Below are 18,340 nucleotides of genomic sequence, written 5' to 3'. Positions count from 1 at the left end.
CTCCCCATCCAGACCCGTACAGCCTCCAGACATCGGGCCATCACGTCAAGGGCATCATTGGGGTGGTCTGGGGTGGAAATGTACAGCTGAGTATCATCAGCGTACTGATGGAAGTCCACCCCAAAGCCACGGATGATCTCCCCCAGCGGCTTCACATAAATATTGAACAGTAAGGGGGAGAGGACCGACCCTTGTGGCATCCCACAAGTTAGGGGCCTTGGGGCCGACCTCTGCCCCCCTGCCAATACAGACTGCGTGCGGTCGGTGAGGAAGGAGGAGAACCACCGCATAACGGTGCCTCCCACTCCCAACTCCACCAGATGCCGCAGCATGATACCGTGGTCCACCGTATCAAAAGCCGCTGAGAGGTCCAAAAGAACTAGGACAGAGGAATAACCCCTGTCCCGGGCCCTCCAGAGATCGTTCACCAATGTGACCAATGCCGTTTCCGTGCTGTATCCCGGCCTGAAGCCCGACTGGAGCGGGTCTAGATAGACTTTATGGACTTTTGATCTCATCCAGCCAAACAGGTGCAATGCTTCATAGGACATAATTATTATGTCCATTGTGGCGCAGTGGTTAGAATGCAGTACTGCAGGCTAATTCTGCTGACTGCAGCAGTTCGACAATTCGATTCTCACTGGCTCAAGATTGACTCAGCCTTCCATCCTTCCGAGGTCAGTAAAATGAGGACCCAGATGGGTGGGGGCATTATGCTGACTCTGTAAACCACTTAGAGAGAGCATAAAGCCCTGTAAAGCAGTGCATAAGTCTAAGTGCTATTGCTAAATGCTATTGCTATTATGGTCTTACAGGAGTTTTACATTTCCCATCCTTGATTTTACCAAACCAAAATCGAGGAGGTAAACATATTTTGTGCTCAGGAGGCTCAGCCAGAAAGACTGTTCTATAACATTGGAAAAAATCAGTCACTGATTAAGGCCCATCAACACCCAAACTCTTACATATCCAAGAATCCCACATTGGTTTTTGGTAGTAAATGCTGTCATATTCTGCAAAGATTATGTCTTAGTTTATTCCAGTAAAAATAAAGAACCTGTGACACTTTTAAGAACTAGCAAATTTATTACTACGTAAGCTTTTGTAGATTACAATCCATAAAACTTAATCTCATAATAAATATTAATATTTAAGGCTCCACAAATCTCAGTATTTTTGTTATATTCTAGAGCTTTATGTGTGCTTAAGTTAAAGAAAGGTAACTGTTTAGGTTAATGGATTATTTTCAGTAGATTGTGGATAGTCTTATTGCAGCTATCAGCAGTCGTAAAACACCAAAAAATTTTTATGACAAACTGGCAGGTTTATCTCCCAGGAAGCTATCTACCACCTTACCTACCTTTGTTCTTTTTCTTGGCATGTGGGCACATTTCCACATAAAGCGCACCTGCCATTTTAATTTTATTTACAGGTAGTCCTCGACCTACAGCACAGAAAAAAGTGACTTATGACCATTTTTCACACTGATGACCATTGTGACATTGCCATGGTCATGTGATTTACATTTGGATGCTTGACAACTGACTCACATTTATGATGGTTGCAGTGCCCCAGAGTCATGAAATCCCTTTTTGCAACCTTTGGACAAGCAAAGCCAATGGGATAACCAGATTCACTTAACAGCCACGTTACTAACTTAACAACTGCAGTGATTCACTAACAAATGTGGCAAGAAAAGTTTTAAAATGGGGCAAAACACACTTAACAAATATTTCACTTAGCAATATTAATTTTGGCTCAATTCTAGTCATAGGTTGAGGATTACCTGTATTTATGGACATTTACTTATTATTTATTATGTTGCTCAACTCTCAAAATAATCTTTGTGTAAATGTACTCCATAGATTTTAAGGAAGACGACCAGAGCTAAAGATATTCTTTTAAACCAGATGATGATAGAGGCAGGTGCTTTGCTGGACAACAGTTTTTCATTTAATATTTTTAAATCATTTTTTCTAAAATTAAGAGAGCTTTAAAAAAAAAAAAAAAAAAGAATAAAGATAATGGGGTCATGGAAAACTTGAGAGGTGCCATAAAGACGTCCAGAAATAACAGATTCCTGCTGTCTTGATTACATTGGTGATATATTAAAATCTAAGAAAAGTTAGTGAAGCAGCACAGATTGCATTTCGTGCTCACCACATTCAACCATGAGTGTAAACTGTAGCTTATTAACACACACCTAAGTAGCAGAGAGCCTTGGATTCTTGTAATTCTTAAAAACACTAGAGCACAAGAACACAAGAAAGATGATTGGGAAATTTTGTTTTGTTTCTTTGTTCTCTTTGATCTCNCCCCACCCCTCCAACGCCGCGTCCCTCGGACAGGCCCGGCCTTGGCCCCAGGGAGGCATCCCCCATGCCCCCCCCGGCCCTCCCCCTACCCCCTAAAAATTTATTAAAACAACCCGCTAGGAAAGCTCTTAACTTCCTCCTCTTCCGATCTCCCTTTATTACGCACCTCTGGGGGCTCCCAACCCCGTCATTGAGGATGACCCTCGAAGTTATACTGGGCCATACCTGCGTGAGGGGGGAATCGCGCAGGGCCAGCAGTTCCGCCCTGGAGTAGGCTCTAAACATGGACACAAGTCCCACAACAGAAAATACACGGGGGGGGGGGAAACAAGTCCCGATTATCATTTTTTAAATTGATGCCATATTAATCTGGATCCAATACTAAGTCTTTATTAAGAGCCTGCAAGAGTTTTATACTTTGCTAAAGGAGATTGTAAACCTCTGAACTGGGTTTCGGATCTCACAAACCATTATTGTTACATATTTCCTCCCATCTCTTTCCCAAATTACCTTTGGTATTTTCTTTTTTAATGTGAACCATACATCACATTTCTTTTATGGCAGAATAGAGATCTACCTTTCTTTACCATGTTTATGGTAAATGATGATACAAATGAGCTAAGTGGTGCATCCCCCTCATTTGAACAAGTGATTCATATTAGATCATATTAGTAGATTATACTATAGACTGCTTTAAACGTTCCCTTTTGCAAAAGCATTTAGAAACTGCCTCAAGTAGTACACACAACTGCGTGACACTCAACTCTCTAATCTCTTGTGCTCTGGGTAGGTTTATGGACTGAGCAGATGAACAAAAACTTATACTAGGCTTGTGTACACCTAAGTGACAGAGGACTGTCAAATTTACACTTTATATACTGGAAAGTATATAAGAAGAAGCATCCATGTGACAATAATAAACGCGTAAATATGTATTTTACAGAATGATTGCCTGTCTATTGTTTTCTAAATCTTACCAGGCTACTTTGCAGTCCAGCATAAATTCATTCAATCTTCCTGGTTTTCTTCATGGAGAAAAGACAAGTTGATAACAGTCGCTGGCATCAAGAAGTTAATTTTATAACAAACTGACATCTGAAGCAGCAGCAATTTAAAAGAGCAATGCTTTGTCAGTTTTAAGTGGGAAGTGGCTGCTGGTATGATTATAGATGTCTTCTGCATATTTATTTTGCCCCACTTTAAATAAATCTGTATAAGATTTATCTTGTTAGTCCCAAATACAAGTCCCTCTTGGCCAGATTTAGGAAATAAATTAGTCTTCACAAACATTGTAGAGACTAAATCAATACATTAATATTTATGGAGGCATTAGGGAGGTTTATTAGTAGAAAAGGGCAGCACCCGTTACACTGGAAATATTGAACATATTTAATTCAAAAGCATCAATTGCAATGACACAGTGAATCCATAAATTGTATTTACATGTACAGATAAATGAATGCAGATATACAACATAGGAAGGGAGTTACATACTTGGACAGAATCAAAATAAGTGAAATGTAAGCAGTGAGGCTTTAGTTTTCCAAGAAGTTGTGAGCTTCCTGTGAATAATTGTGTTATTTGCATTCACGTCACAGAGTTCAATGCTATTCTCCATATTTTGTCTGCCATGTTTTCCAGATACTGTGAAAGTATCTGGGTATTCAGAACTGGTCTAAATTCACAAAATTGCAAAAACATGTAGTGTATTGGTTTTATTCTGAAATCTATACCCAGAGATATCAGGATAATAATCTAACCAAGATTTTTGAGTGCTTCTCAGCATTGCAAAGGAAATCCTACTTCACTTGAAAAACTGGATGACTTTTGAATTTCAAAGATTCAAGCATGTTCATAGCAAAGTTAATATGTAGAAGGCTATATTTAAAAAGCTTTCAAAATAACAAGAGCAGTTATGATTATTTTGTGGAGACGCAAGGAGTGTTTTTGACAATTGCTAATCTGATCAGAACCTGTCTACTATTAAGATGAATGCAATGGCACTATAGGCAACTAACTGGGAAGGCTGTGAAGTATCCAAGTATTGTTAATATTGGACATAAACATTTTAGACTAGTGAAAATGTATAGAGCAGGCATGTCAAACTGCCGGCCTATGAGCCGGACGCGTCACACCAAAACCGCACCCACCCCATTGCCGGCAATGGGGGGAAAGTCGTGATACGTCGCACGACATCATGTGACGTCGCAAGTTTGACATGCCTGGTATAGCGAGACTTCTAATACGTGTTGAAAATGTAATATTTTATCATATGTGGTGATCTGGCAAGTATGTGAAAACATACTGGATAAACATAATAATGACAATGCAGAAAATATTTAAAATTTAAATATTAATGAAACCTGAAGCTTTTTTTTAGGTATTAGGGACAAAACAATCAAAAACAATTTGGGATGCTATTTCTTTACATGGTGACTGTTGCGACAATTGTACTTGTTTTGCATAGAATATTGTCAAACAGGATAGGCAAGATCATAAAGTGTCATAATTCTGAGAAACAAGCAGGTAACTGTCATACCCAGACATATCTCACAGGACTTTAAACTAATCCAGTCCTTATTATCCTTATTATTCCATCTATTTTTATATTTTCATCTCCCTCACGTTTACTTGATGTTGGTCTTTGCTTATGTATACATAATGCTTTGATCTTATAAGTTCAGTTGCAAAGATGGAGAATTTGATGAGTATCTGTAAATGAAATCCTAAAAATTACTTCCTGAAAAGTATTGCAAGCTTCAGCGATGCAAATTAACTTTTCAGTTAAATTGAACTTGACTTCTGGCAACTACATGGATATCATTCACATTAGAAAATACACTGAATTTTATCTGAACAGTTACCCTGTTCTTTCTAGTTGTCATCAAACTTCTGTGTATTCTTAGTTATCCAGATATTGAGATAGAGTGATGTAGTCTTATATTAACTATCATTGTAGTTTGATTGCATTGCTTTCCTGAATTTTATATTCCTGAGGGTGCACTGTGATTGATTGCTGAATTGCTCAGAAAAGTGCCAAAAACGTTGATAAAACAGGATAGTCAACTAACTGTTGATTTCAGTTGGCATCACTTTTTCACCTATTTTTTCAAGTGTACTAATAACTAACAGAACGAACCTGGTATTCTATTTAATCACCATTCATCGCCAACACAGGCTCAACTTTGTAGGCTGTTGTTTGCATGATGTTGTAAATCAAAATATCTTGATTTTATACAGATGGCAAAATGAAAAGATAAGACTAAACTAAAAAAAACAGCTGCTGGACTTATGTCACTTAAGTCATACATGAGTTATGGATAGGACTCAATTTTCCTTCACTAAATACCTTGATAAATTATGTTGAATGCACACAGGTGAAGGAAACTGAACTGCATTTATTCTGCATGTTGATGATTGCTCCACATTTCATCAAAAGCTGCCAAAGATCCACAAGGGGATGGGGATTATTATCATCTATTTTTTTTTAAAAAAAATCTTCCTTGCTAGGAAAATAGTTTATTTATGTACTGGTTACTTTTCAGAAATGGGTCATGAATTCTACCAGATAGGAGTTATCATCCTTCCTGAACTAATAGATCTCAGATGCGGTATTTAAAAATTCCAGACCATTAATTTTGGAAGATTTCAATATGCACATTGGAGTTATAGGCAAAAAGAATTTGCTTTACTTTGATACCATCGGCTCAATGTATTTTGTAGGAAAAATTCTTGAAAAGTCCCTAGCCTGAAAGTCCGACGTTCCTGATCAGTTAATTTTCTATTGAATATTAGATAGGTTTGCTAGCTGATAAGCTACAGTACAGCCTTCCAACTTTATTATTATTATTATTATTATTATTATTATTATTATTATTATTATTATTATTATTATTAAACTAGTCCAATCACAAGAGCTGTGGTGGCGCAGTGGTTAGAATGCAGTATTGCAGCCTAATTCTGCTAACTACCAGCAGTTCAATTCTCACTGGCTAAAGGTTGACTCAACCTTCCATCCTTCCGAGGTGGGTAAAATGAGGACCCAGATTGTTGGGAGCAATATGCTACTTAGAGAGGGCTGTAAAGCATTGTGAAGTGGTCTATAAGTCTAAGTGGTATTGCTAATTTTAATCTGCCTTTGTTTAATAGAAACAAAGGCAGAATCCAATTGATAATTAGGAAACCATTTTTATTTGTATCTCATACTGTTATTTATCCTTACATTTTAAAACAAAGCAGAACGGGCTAATTATGATTGATATTTCATTTTTATTATTGGATTCCAAGATAAGCCAGTGTCCCTGAGATGTATTTAACGTATGCAGCACACAGAATTTCAATCCAGAGGCTTTGGGCTTATTGTTAACACAGTGCATTGAATAATAGATAAAATGGATGAAACGCTAGAGAGTAGTGCCAGTACTGGAGTTAAAAAGAAATAGATCTCACAATTACGAAGAAATATTTCATTCTGAATTTTTCATTGTTAATCCCTGCCTTCGTGTGAGGCTTAATTTTGAAAGAGAGGCAATATATTTGGACATTTTTCATTCTGGAAGTGAGTAAGTGACATTTCCCTCATGTCATGTTAGAGTAACATGTCCTTAGGTCAACCGAGTTCACCTTGTAGGGCAGAAAGAATTTCAAATGTGAAAAGAATCTGTCCATTTTTTTTCTCAATTTTTTCTTACTTCATGTTTTGCCCAACTGCCATGCCAATCATCTACACGCTGTCAATGTAGTGATTTTTTTTGCTTTCTTTTTGAATCTTCTTTTCCTCCCATCAGTATTTCTTTGCTTCTCTCTTCCCATTATATAACTTGCTGTAAATATTTCAGATTCAGACTGTGGTTCTATATCTATTTACCTTGGAGCAAGCTCTATTGAACTCATCGAGTAGACATATATAGGATTGCACTATGCTTGAATTACTCCAGAAGAAAATACAAATGTGGATTGGGTCACACACTATCATATTATTTCCTCTAGCAACAGTAACTCAAATGTAGACAATAGTTAGAGAAATGTAAAATGTTAATGTCAAAAAAAGAAGAAGAAAGAAGATCCCAGTTCTTTTAACAACAGTTTTATCATCTCAGAATTGGGTTGTCAGAAATATAACTGTTTCGTTATCTTTCTCCTGTGTCTTACATGTTTTCTCTTTTATTTTAGTTTTAAAATAAACATGATTTAGTTTAAGGCAATATAAATATGAGTGAAAGCCTAATTTGAGGCTCAGGTTTTGTTGGCAAGTCCAACATAAATCAGGACAAGAATTATTCTCTTTGGGTTTTATTACATAAATTAGCAAGCACTTCTTTTGATTAACATTCATATCTAGGGTCTTGGGCCACAGATTGACCCAGTAGTGTCGGGCATCAGTCTAATGTTTCCAAAGTAAGTCACATTCTGTAACATGTTGTAATATACATCCAGGACACAGAGTCAACATCAGTTTATCTTTGTCATTTATGAATAGAGAGAGGGAGGGAGGAATTTTTGTTTGTTTGCTTTCAACTATTACACAGCCTAAAAAATTTTGAAACCCCTGCTTTAACAAATAATAGGTTTGGCCTGGTTTAGATGAAATCTTTAAGGCACAGATATATGTTTGAAGTTAGATTCATTACTATTTTGTGAAGAATGTGTGGATTAAGTTCTGTTATTTATCCAAGCTGCTTTTGTATCACTTGTACAAAATAAAGAAATGTTGATTGGAAATTTATTCCTGGTTTGCACGAGAGATATTATCATTTATCCTCCAGAGAAGACAGTATTACTGTCTTAATTTAACCCATAAGTTTGCAGTGTCTTGTTCTTCTTTTTATCCATAATATCTCCAATATAAAAATGGAAATAATTATGTTCACCAGAAACATGTGTGACTCACTAAAAATGGAATGCACAACCTTTTTTGTTCTGAGAGCCTACTGACTAGAGCGTAGAGCCTACAACATAATAAAAACCAAAGCAAAACCTACGTTTGCTTCAATGCAATTTAAATGTAAATAAGATGAATTTGGCAGAGATCCATCTGAGTTTTTATGATTTCTCCCACGTGTTTCATATTTTTTTTCCTGTCTATCACATTACAATTTAGAATTCAATAACTATTTATTTTTTCATTCAATTAATATGGCCATCCATCTCAAACATATAACTTTAGGTAGCTAACAAAATAAAAAAAATCAATAAAACATTTAAAAAACAATAAATAACAAATATAAGGCAGGTAAGATACGATCAACCAACACAACAACATAATTGAGATACAGGCTCAACTACATAACCTGGGCCTAAAAATAAACAACAAAACCAGGTTTTTAAGGCCTTACAGAAAGCCTATAGAGTCAGGGCAAATCTACTCTCTGAAGGAGTGATGTTCTAGAGAGAGTGGGCACCATAGCAGAAAAGGCTACCTCAATCCCTAATAGATGGGACTTGGAGCATGTCTTTTCTGCTGGATCTCATGGTAGATACAACTGGGGAGATTGCCCACAAATAAACTGGTCCCAGACTATGAAGAGCTTTGGATATCACTAGCAGCACTTTAGAAGCACACTGGAAGACAACATAGCTCGCAGAACCTAGCCATCATATGTGCCAAGCAAAAGGTGCCCTCAAATGTTTGTGCCACTATAGCTCATGCCTCCAGAAGCTATTCAAAGGCAGCCCTATTCTGAGAGTTATGTGAGGTCTTGGGGCAACAGACTATAAATCTATATATTAAAGTTTTACTCGTATGAATAAGCAGAATAAGGTACATTAACTTATGACAGAATGAAAAGGCCTGCTTACCTATTTGCTTATGAAAAATCATCATCATTCAAATATTCACCATTTCAATAAATGAAAGAAGTCTAATTACCTTTAGAGAACGTGAAGACTGAACTAATGTAATATAATTCACCATACCAGTCTTAGAGAAAAGTATTCAAGGGTCCTTGTATATGGTGGAATTTGTAAAGCTGTGTGTCAACACTGCTAACATTGGATGTTCTTGCTTTTACAACAGATGAAAATATAGCCATCTTTTCTCTATTGCTTTTAGAGTTCGTTGATGCTGGGAGGGGAAATGTGGATGAGAGTCCAGCTAGTCATAACAATAATAACTCAGCCGGTGGGAACCCAAGGTTATTGTACCCAGAGTTGATAAAGATTTGGCGGGCTGGAGAGCTGGGGAGAAAGCCCACACTTCAAGCTAATTGGGAAATGTGATTTATGACTGTTAACTGGAGGAGGGAATTGTGCTTTACTACTTTGTGCTAAGGAGAGGGGAATTCAGTTTTTGGTTTTAACTATATAGTGCCGATACTTTGTTTCTCGAATAAAAGATTATTTAAGGTAAACAATGCCTCAAAGTTCTTTTGAAGAGTTTCATCTGTCGGAACCATGACACTGTGATGATTATGAGCTTTTAAGTATATGCAAAATATTATGGGAAAATATTCACAGAAATACAGTAAATTGCAAACAAATTATTTAAAAACACCACTGAATACCTAGAAAAATGCTTTTAGAACTACTTATATTATACTTGGATAAATTCTTCCAGTAGATTTTTTTAAAAAAATAATTGGTTATATTAAATCTTGTTTCATATGACAGCAGTCAAATAATAACTACACTGCTGCTAAAACAAAAGATCTGACATTTATTAGAATCATTCTTTGTTTCATATTTCCATCATATAGCAATATTAATAAAGCATGACTTCAGTCACTATCTATATCCTTAACCTTAAGTAAGAGCTCCAAGGGTGTTTGTCAGTATTTATCAAATAAACATATCAACAAACAGTTGCATATTCAGTGAAGACAAACACTGTTCTTTTACAACAGGGGTCTTTAAACTTGGCCCTTTTATTACTTGTGGACTTCAACTCCCAGAATTCCTCAGCCAGGCATGCTGGCTAAGGAATTCTGGGAGCTGAAGTCCACAAGTCATAAAAGGGTCAAGTTTGAAGACCCCTGTTTTACAAAATGACTACCATATACAGCATTAGTGCATGCTGCAGTAGCAAGCTAAGAAGGATTCGCCCTGTCATCTGGAATACAAAAAAAATCTTAGTATAAAAACCTGTTGCTGAAAATCTGGAAAATCATAGTGAGTGAAGTGGACAATATCAGATGAAATGAATCAATGATCCAACTTAGGATACAGCGTCAAATATATTACTGATAGTTATCCTTGTAAGCTCCCAGATTATATTACAAGATAGATGCCACCAAATAAACAAAGTGATCTTTCTTCATTCATTCATCTTTTTATATTTTGTAACTAAAAAAGAACCCCACATGCAAGTTATTTCTAATCTGATTTTCTTTGTTTGTACTTTATTGGGACTTAAATACAGAAATCTGAAGTGACAGCATAAAAGAACATTTTAGGAAAAAGATAGGCAGCAATCAGATGGCCAAGCCAGTTTGGCACTGCAACTCATGAGAGCAAAGGCTTCCTTCATCTCTTTGCTAATTCCTAAACCACCTGTCCATTAGAATAGTTAATTATGGCATGCCTAATCTCTGAGAAGGTTATTAACACAAAATGGTGCTCTGTTTTATAAAATATACAGCAGCTTCATTGGTGATAAATATGATAAATGTTCTGGGACTTTCTAACTATTCAGTTTCATTGTACCAGGAAACCTACCACACAAATTATCAAGTTCAAATGTGCAACTAAACTTGTGTTGCCATGACAAGGATGAGAGAGTTTTCTGAAAAACAGTGTATTTGACAGCATGCTTTTGTGGTTTTTGTTATTTTGCAAATATCCATGGAACACTGTTTTCAGTGACATTTATGTTCTTTTCTTTGACCTCAGTTGCAATAATGATATCTATCCCTCTTGAACTTTATTAATACTTGCAGGAAATGACTTTAATGACTATTTGTTTCAATGAAAAGATACAGAAAGAACTTTGATTACCAAAATAAATACTCTTCTGAGCTGCCTACATCAAGTTGCCATTTTCCCTATGAGACCATAATTGTTGTTATTTTCTAGTTTCTGAAAGAAAAACATACTCATTTCCTCTGAATCTTATCTGCAGTATTTTCAGAATGCTATATCTATTTCAGAGAATGTTTTTTTCTCTCTCTTGAAAGATACATAATTTTGACAGGATCTTCTTTTTTCTACTACCACCAGTAAAAGCATGGGATACTATTCTTGCTTTTTGGCTCTCAATTGATGAAATCACCTGCCAGGCATTTTTTAATACTTTGAACACTGTCTGGTCCACAGCATCTTTTTCTCAGTGTTTGGGGCAGCTCCCAGAATTCTCAGTATGGCCATTAAGGCTGAAGAATTCTGGGAATCAAAGTGCTCTCATTCAGGGTGTGCCTTAGCTAAAATCAATTTCAGAAAAACTGTTTTGTTTTTTTCATCCTTCAATATCTTCTTAGTGGGATGCATGTATTTCTTTTTAATGGCTTATTAGACACTGAGGGATTTTCATTTTGGGACGCATGCAGAGATGATGCTACCAGGGGTCACTATTTGAGAAGAGACATTACAAAATAGAGATGAGTTAATGTGCCTGGAAGAACAGCTTCAGCAGACCCAAACAGCATTCCACTAAACTAAGCATTGATCAAAGTATGACCTGGTTCATACAGTAAATTTGGCTAAATTTGGTTATGCTTAGCATACTGCCTGAATGAAACGACATTGCCCAAATCTGGTCAAGGTAGAAAACTTTAACAAAGCATCATCTTGTCTCATTTAACTTAGAATGGCTTTAACTTCAACTACTCTATAACACTCTCATTTTTGTGGGGTGTGTGTGTTATTTTTAAAAATGTAATGTCAGCTGCTGGCCAGTTCATTGATCTGGGAAAAGAGAGACTAACAAACCATTTTCAGGAACAGTTTGTGTGATAGTCTGTGTTACAGTTCATGAACTGTATACTTAATCCACTGCTGGATTATACTTAATCCACTGCTTCATGTGAAACATAGCCAATATACAAGTGCTTCTGACTATATATAGGCCATCCTTTTTCTTTATCTTCAGACATATGATGTATATGTTTACTACAAATATCCTGACAAAGATTCTGTGCTTTGGTTAACTATGAAGCCAGAGTCATATATCAATTATGGTGGAAAATATTAGATCTATTAGATATTTGAAATATTGGTTAATCAAAAAGTGGTGCTGCAAATCTAATGCATAGAGACTGTAGAAAAAATATGCATTTCTCACTTAAGTAATGTTTCTGTATGAAACTAGGAAATATTGCAGTAGTCAACAGAAAACTTCAGCAAATAATCTAATTTACTACATACATCTCTAATGGAGAAAAATGGGACGGCAATGTTGACTGTAAGGGAGAGACAACAGACTGAAAATAATGTACATTTTTACTTTGTACCTCCACTTAAATAAGGAGCTGCTACACTGAACTGAGAAATTTGTTCTACTTTTGCATTCTTTTAATGAAATAAGAGGTTCATAAGGTAGATAAGGGAGGGCATCTCCCACTGCAAGTTAAAGTACGTGCAAAAGAAAAAGATGAAACATCATGCTTGTTTTAGAGTGGATGCTAAATTGAACAGAATAGGTCTCATTTAATCCAAATTCATAATTACTCAAATCATTGTGGATATAAATCATTTTACTTGCAACTAAACTGTTGAATAACATCTTCAATAAACCTGACTCCAAATAATTAAGTTGAAAAAAGTATTAGACCAGAAGAGGACACTTATCTTCAATTTTTTTTCTGATGCTTGTTTCATAATGGTATCTAGCTGTGGCAAACAAATAGGATTATATAATTTTAACAAACTGGTACATATTTCATGCAGGGAGCAATGAACAAAATCTTTTTCATAATGGGAGGTATGATTATAATTCTAACTTTTAAAGTTAGAATACATGGCATTTCTTAATTTTAATAAATACCATACCTTTTTCTGCAAGCACAAAATCAATCCTCCCAGCTCTTTTTCACAAAACATTCATACTCCCACACATTTTGACATGTGTTTGTAACTGACTACAATTATGCCAACTGTATTTTTAATTCATGGCATCAAACAAAACTATAAATGAATTAATTATCTATTACAATCAAATGCCAAATTGATTCTGTCTATAAAAATTAATTAAAATTTAGAAAATGGAATTATTTATACCTTTTACAGTTAAGTACACCTGCATGGTTCTGGGCGTATGTTGGGTCTGCACTGAACAAGTATATAGACCATCATCTGACACATCCACATTCTGTATCTGGAGACTGTATTCCCTTTTATTTGCTGTTGCAATTGAAACTCGAGGATCTACTGACCACTTGTCTCCTCCTGCAAAAATAATACTTGATCGATTCAGCCAGGCACCTTTTGAAGCTCCATCTTCCAAGTAACATCTGTAAATTAAAAAAAAAAGAATGCAATTAATAGAATGATCTTATTTGCCTTTTAATGTTACTCATGACTTACATAGTTATGAAATGATACTTTTCTAGAATAGAGAATGGCTACATTAAGAATTGCCACTAATATCTGATTTATGAATATTTCTAGAAATTTTGTTTCTTCTTAGAATAAATATCCGAAGGATTTGAAGTAAATTAAAAAAAACTTCTAGTAACAACATTCCCTAATGCTTCGTTGTTCACCCATTCCTTGTTTTTTAGTGACAGCGAAATGCAGATATTTGAAATTCTGATCATAAATTAGAATGATTTTTATGTATTAGGTTTATGTAAGTCATTTGATGAGATACTAAGATCTGAATTGACTATTATTTTGTTCTGAAAAAGACCCAAAAGAAATAAAAGCAGCTAATCAGTCATGAACCAAGACTTTAAAAGACCTTGTTACATATTCCAGATATATTTTCTTGCCTATTTTCAGAACCAAAATATTAGAATAAGCAATTTTCTTATCTGATCCACTATGTATTACTCACATTTGTTATATTAATGTGTGCTAAGAGCATATTTAAAAAAAAAAACACTTTAAAATTGGCAAAGAAGATAGATTTACCAGTACCTCAATGGTAGTGATTCCAGTAATTTCTATAGCAAATGATGATATTTTAGTATATTACTTATTTCATCTAAAATAACTTTTGAATAATTAGAACACTGCAGTACAAAATTCAATACAATGCAGAAATTCTATTCTTATTAATGGAGCCAATACATCTTAGGAAGGAACAATACTTTAGTCAGTGTGTCAGACTTCCGCCTCTCTAAGCTTTTGAAAATGCTCCATCACAGATTGAAGAGTGGCTCTTTTAAATGAGCACAGTACATCTCACAAATGAAATACACATCCATTGGAAAAGGTTTGACAGAATATCTACACAGTCCCTCAGGGGTTAGAACACCATGCTGAAAATTGCTACAAAATCCCAAGCTGAATTCAACAGAGTAAGTCACTGCCAACAGTATAAAACTAATCAGTTCAAAAATAAGGAACAAGATATTGCACAGAATCTAATTTACAGCCACTTTCATTCTCATGCTGAAACAAAAGCACAAGGAGTCCTCATAGATTTGTATTAAGAATGACTGGATCTCCATATTTATTTAAAGATATACAGCTGGATTTCTAAAATTTTAAAGTAACTGCATAGTATTATGCATATATGATTAACGCATGACCATTATTCTGAAGTTATGAGGCACCTCATTGTCTTTTGAGAAGCCTATTCATATATTTAAAATTAAGGATGTTTCTAATAGCATATTAAAAGGAGTTTCTTGTTGGGAAACACGCAGCGAGGCAGGAAAGAGGATTCAAGCAAAGGATTAGCCTGGAATTATTATGCAGCCACAGGAAATCTTGGACTAACCGTAAGCTCCACAGAACCTTATCTATCTGTCCCCAAAATAAAGAAAGCAGTCTGGGAAGATTTCTGTATTACAGGCAGAATACAGTAAATAATTAGTTAGCTTGGACCCTATGTGTGTGTATCTGGTTGTTTTCACCTGACATTTCTAGCATGTTGTAGAAATATATAAAATGGCTTAATAAGGAGAACCCTTGTACATCTTATTTTTAATCTCAATAAATTGTATTACCTGCTTCTATCTTGAAAGGCTCCACCTACTATCAGCCATTCTGGCTTTACCAAATATTACAAAGGATGTGTCATTAGTGTCCCTGCTCAAGTCCTGCTCTGATGTCTCATAATGAAAAGGAGTTCCTGGGAGGGACAGGTAAAGTATCCTGGGACTCTATGAGAAGAGGATATATTGCTTGCAGAGACACCCATGACATGAAACTGTCCAGCAGTGGTTATATTGAGCAGCAGCAATAAAGCAGGACGGTGAATGATCATCTCAGTGACAATGGCAAAGGGATAGTATGATACTTTGAGGGAGATGGCAATGGTAAACTACTCCTGTATTGTTCCAAATTAATTGAATGGGCAGACAAGATAAAATGACTGAAGATATAGTGCAGAGTGTTAGAATCAGCAGGCTGAATAGTCCTCAACATGCTTTTGAGGAAGAGCTGAAGATCTTTCAGAGTATTAATGTTGTATATGATGTGACTAGATTAAAACTCTTTACAGGGGTTCTCAACCTTGGCAACTTTAAGACTTGTGGACTTTAACTCCCAGAATTCCTCAGCCAGCAAAGCTGGCTAAGGAATTCTGGGAGTTGAAGTCCACAAGTCTTAAAGTTGCCAAGGTTGAGAACCCCTGCTTTAGGATGTCTAGTTCCCATTGTCACCATGTAGGAAAAGGACATTCAAAGCTGTAAAGAGTGAACTACAGTGGGAACATGGGAAGTAGGGAGCATGAGTATAAAAAATGCTCAACATAGACAGAAGATCATACAATTTACTATTAAGGACACCAAAACCAAAGAAGAAACAGCATTGCTTTCAACATTGGGAAGGTTGTAACAAAGACATTATTTGGGTACAGTGCAGTTAATGAGCAAATAATATCCATTACATTTCACAGACAACCCTAATTATTATTATATTAGCCAAATTCATGCTCCAACCACTGATGCAGAAAAAGAAGAGTTTGACAAGTTAATGGTCAGATTCCATCTAAAGTCAACAGAACATGCACACAAGATGTGCTGTTGGTGATTAGAGACAGGAAGTTGGAAACACTAAAGAGGAAAATGTAGTTGGATTGTATGGCCTAGGAGAGGGGTAGGCAACCTTGGCTTTTTTATGACTCGTGGACTTCAACTCCCAGAATTCCTGAGCCAGGAATTCTGGGAGCTGAAGTCCACAAGTCATAAAAGAGCCAAAGTTGCCTACCCCTTGCCTAGGAAAAAGAAATGACATAGGGTAAGAATGTATACATTTCTGCCAGATTTCTCATTGCTATTACAGATCCTCACTTAGTGATCCTAATTGGGATAGGGAACTCTGTTTCGAAGTAAAGTGGTCATTAAGTGAGAAATCATATGACTATGATTGTGCTTTCCAGCTGGAAAGATACAATACTACTCAGTATCACATTTTAGGCTTTTGTTTGCCCTCAACCACTGTCTTATCCTTTGGAATGCCTGAATGCCTGCTTACTGTCTTGTACACATCAAAAGAAATGCAAGTGTGCTGGCAGCTCTGGAGCATGGGCACACTATGCAAACAGTTTATTCCCTTGAAATCTTTCCTCTCCAATCCTTTGATCTGTGGGAGAAGTACGAGAGGAAAAAAAGCAAGCAGGCAAAAGGAAATTGTAGGCAATTTCTTGTTTCTTGACTCTTCTACTGCCTATGCAATTGCATTGTTTTTGATATGAGAAGAGCAAACAGCTTACTCTCTTGCAATCCTTTGCTCTGCAATCTCTCTGCTCTACAAAAGAATCATATAGAGTAACACACGGACAGAAACACATACATATACATACACCAATACTGATGAGTGATGAAGAAATGTTAGGAAAATTGTGAGAAGACATCAAAGGAAAGGTGTAAGGAATTATTTGCTAAATTCCTTTTTAGGTTAGAGAAGTTTTTCTTAAAGTCTGGTCTCAGGATAACTGGGAGGTCCCCCCAAACCTTCTCAGGGCTCTGCAAAATCAAAACGATTTGTCAGATATTGAAAATATTTGCACAAATTTAAAACACTGTCATTCTTCTCTGGTGGCTCAGTGGTTAGAATGCAGTACTGCAGGCTACTTCTGCTGACTGCCAATTGCCAGCAATTTAGCAGTTCGAATCTCACCAGGCTCAAAGTTGACTCAGCTTCCATTCTTCTGAGGTCGGTAAAATGAGGATCCAGATTGTTGGGGGCAATAAGCTGACTCTGTAAACTGCTTAGAGAGGGGCTGTAAAGCACTGTGAAGCAGTATATAAGTCTAAATGTTATTGCTATTGCTATTATTCTTTACTTTTTAAAAACCTATAAAGTTTTCTTAAAGAATATTTTGTTAATATTGTTATAAAATATTTTTATTTATGTTAATAATGCTATTTTTATGTGATTCAATAAACATTCTATGAAAAAATCAATTTAAATTTCTAATACAATAAATATCAATAAAGTTTGGTCACCATGTCACAAAAAAGATGTTGAGAGTTTGGAAAAAATTCAGAGAAGAGTAACTAAGATGATCAAAGGCCTGGAGACTTAAACATATGAAGAACGCCTGCGGGACTTGGGTTTGGGTTGGCTAGTCTAAAGAAAAGAAGAAATAGGGGAGACATGATAGCAGTATTCCAGTATCTGAGGGTCTGCCACGAAGAAGAGAGGGTCACATTATTCTCCAAAGCACCAGAGGGAAGGATGAGAAATGATGGTTGGAAACTGATCAAAGAGAGAAGCAACCTGGAATTAAGGAGAAAGTTCCTAACAGTGAGGACAATTAACCAGTGGAAAGCTTGCCTCCAGAAATTGTGGGCGCTCCATCATTGGAGAAGAGGCTAGACAGTCACTTGTCTGAGATGGTATAGGTTCTCCTGCTTGAGCAGGGGGCTGGACTAGAAGACCTTCAAGGTCCCTTCCAGCTCTATTATATTCTAAATATAACCCATACAAACAAAAGCTCTTTTGGAGTCTTCCATTATTTTTTAAATTGGAAACGGTCC

General features: G+C 36.1%; 1 protein-coding gene across 1 annotated transcript in view; it reads right to left on the bottom strand.

Annotated features, from left to right (window-relative positions):
- The window catches only part of NEGR1 (neuronal growth regulator 1), a gene marked incomplete at its 5' end in the record, with an annotated part of 240,001 nt that extends 226,265 nt beyond the window's left edge, over nucleotides 1–13,736 (bottom strand). The window contains one exon of the mRNA XM_029285541.1: nucleotides 13,464–13,736. Coding sequence (XP_029141374.1) covers nucleotides 13,464–13,736 — 273 coding nt within the window. The remainder of the gene's footprint in view (nucleotides 1–13,463) is intronic.
- Between the last annotated feature and the right edge of the window lie 4,604 nt (nucleotides 13,737–18,340).

The sequence above is a fragment of the Protobothrops mucrosquamatus genome, unplaced genomic scaffold, assembly GCF_001527695.2.
Source record: "Protobothrops mucrosquamatus isolate PMUCROS unplaced genomic scaffold, P.Mucros_1.0 scaffold1837, whole genome shotgun sequence".
Lineage (NCBI taxonomy): Eukaryota > Metazoa > Chordata > Lepidosauria > Squamata > Viperidae > Protobothrops > Protobothrops mucrosquamatus.
The sequence above is the reverse complement of the archived record's forward strand: the minus strand, read 5'-3'. Positions and strand labels throughout refer to the sequence as shown.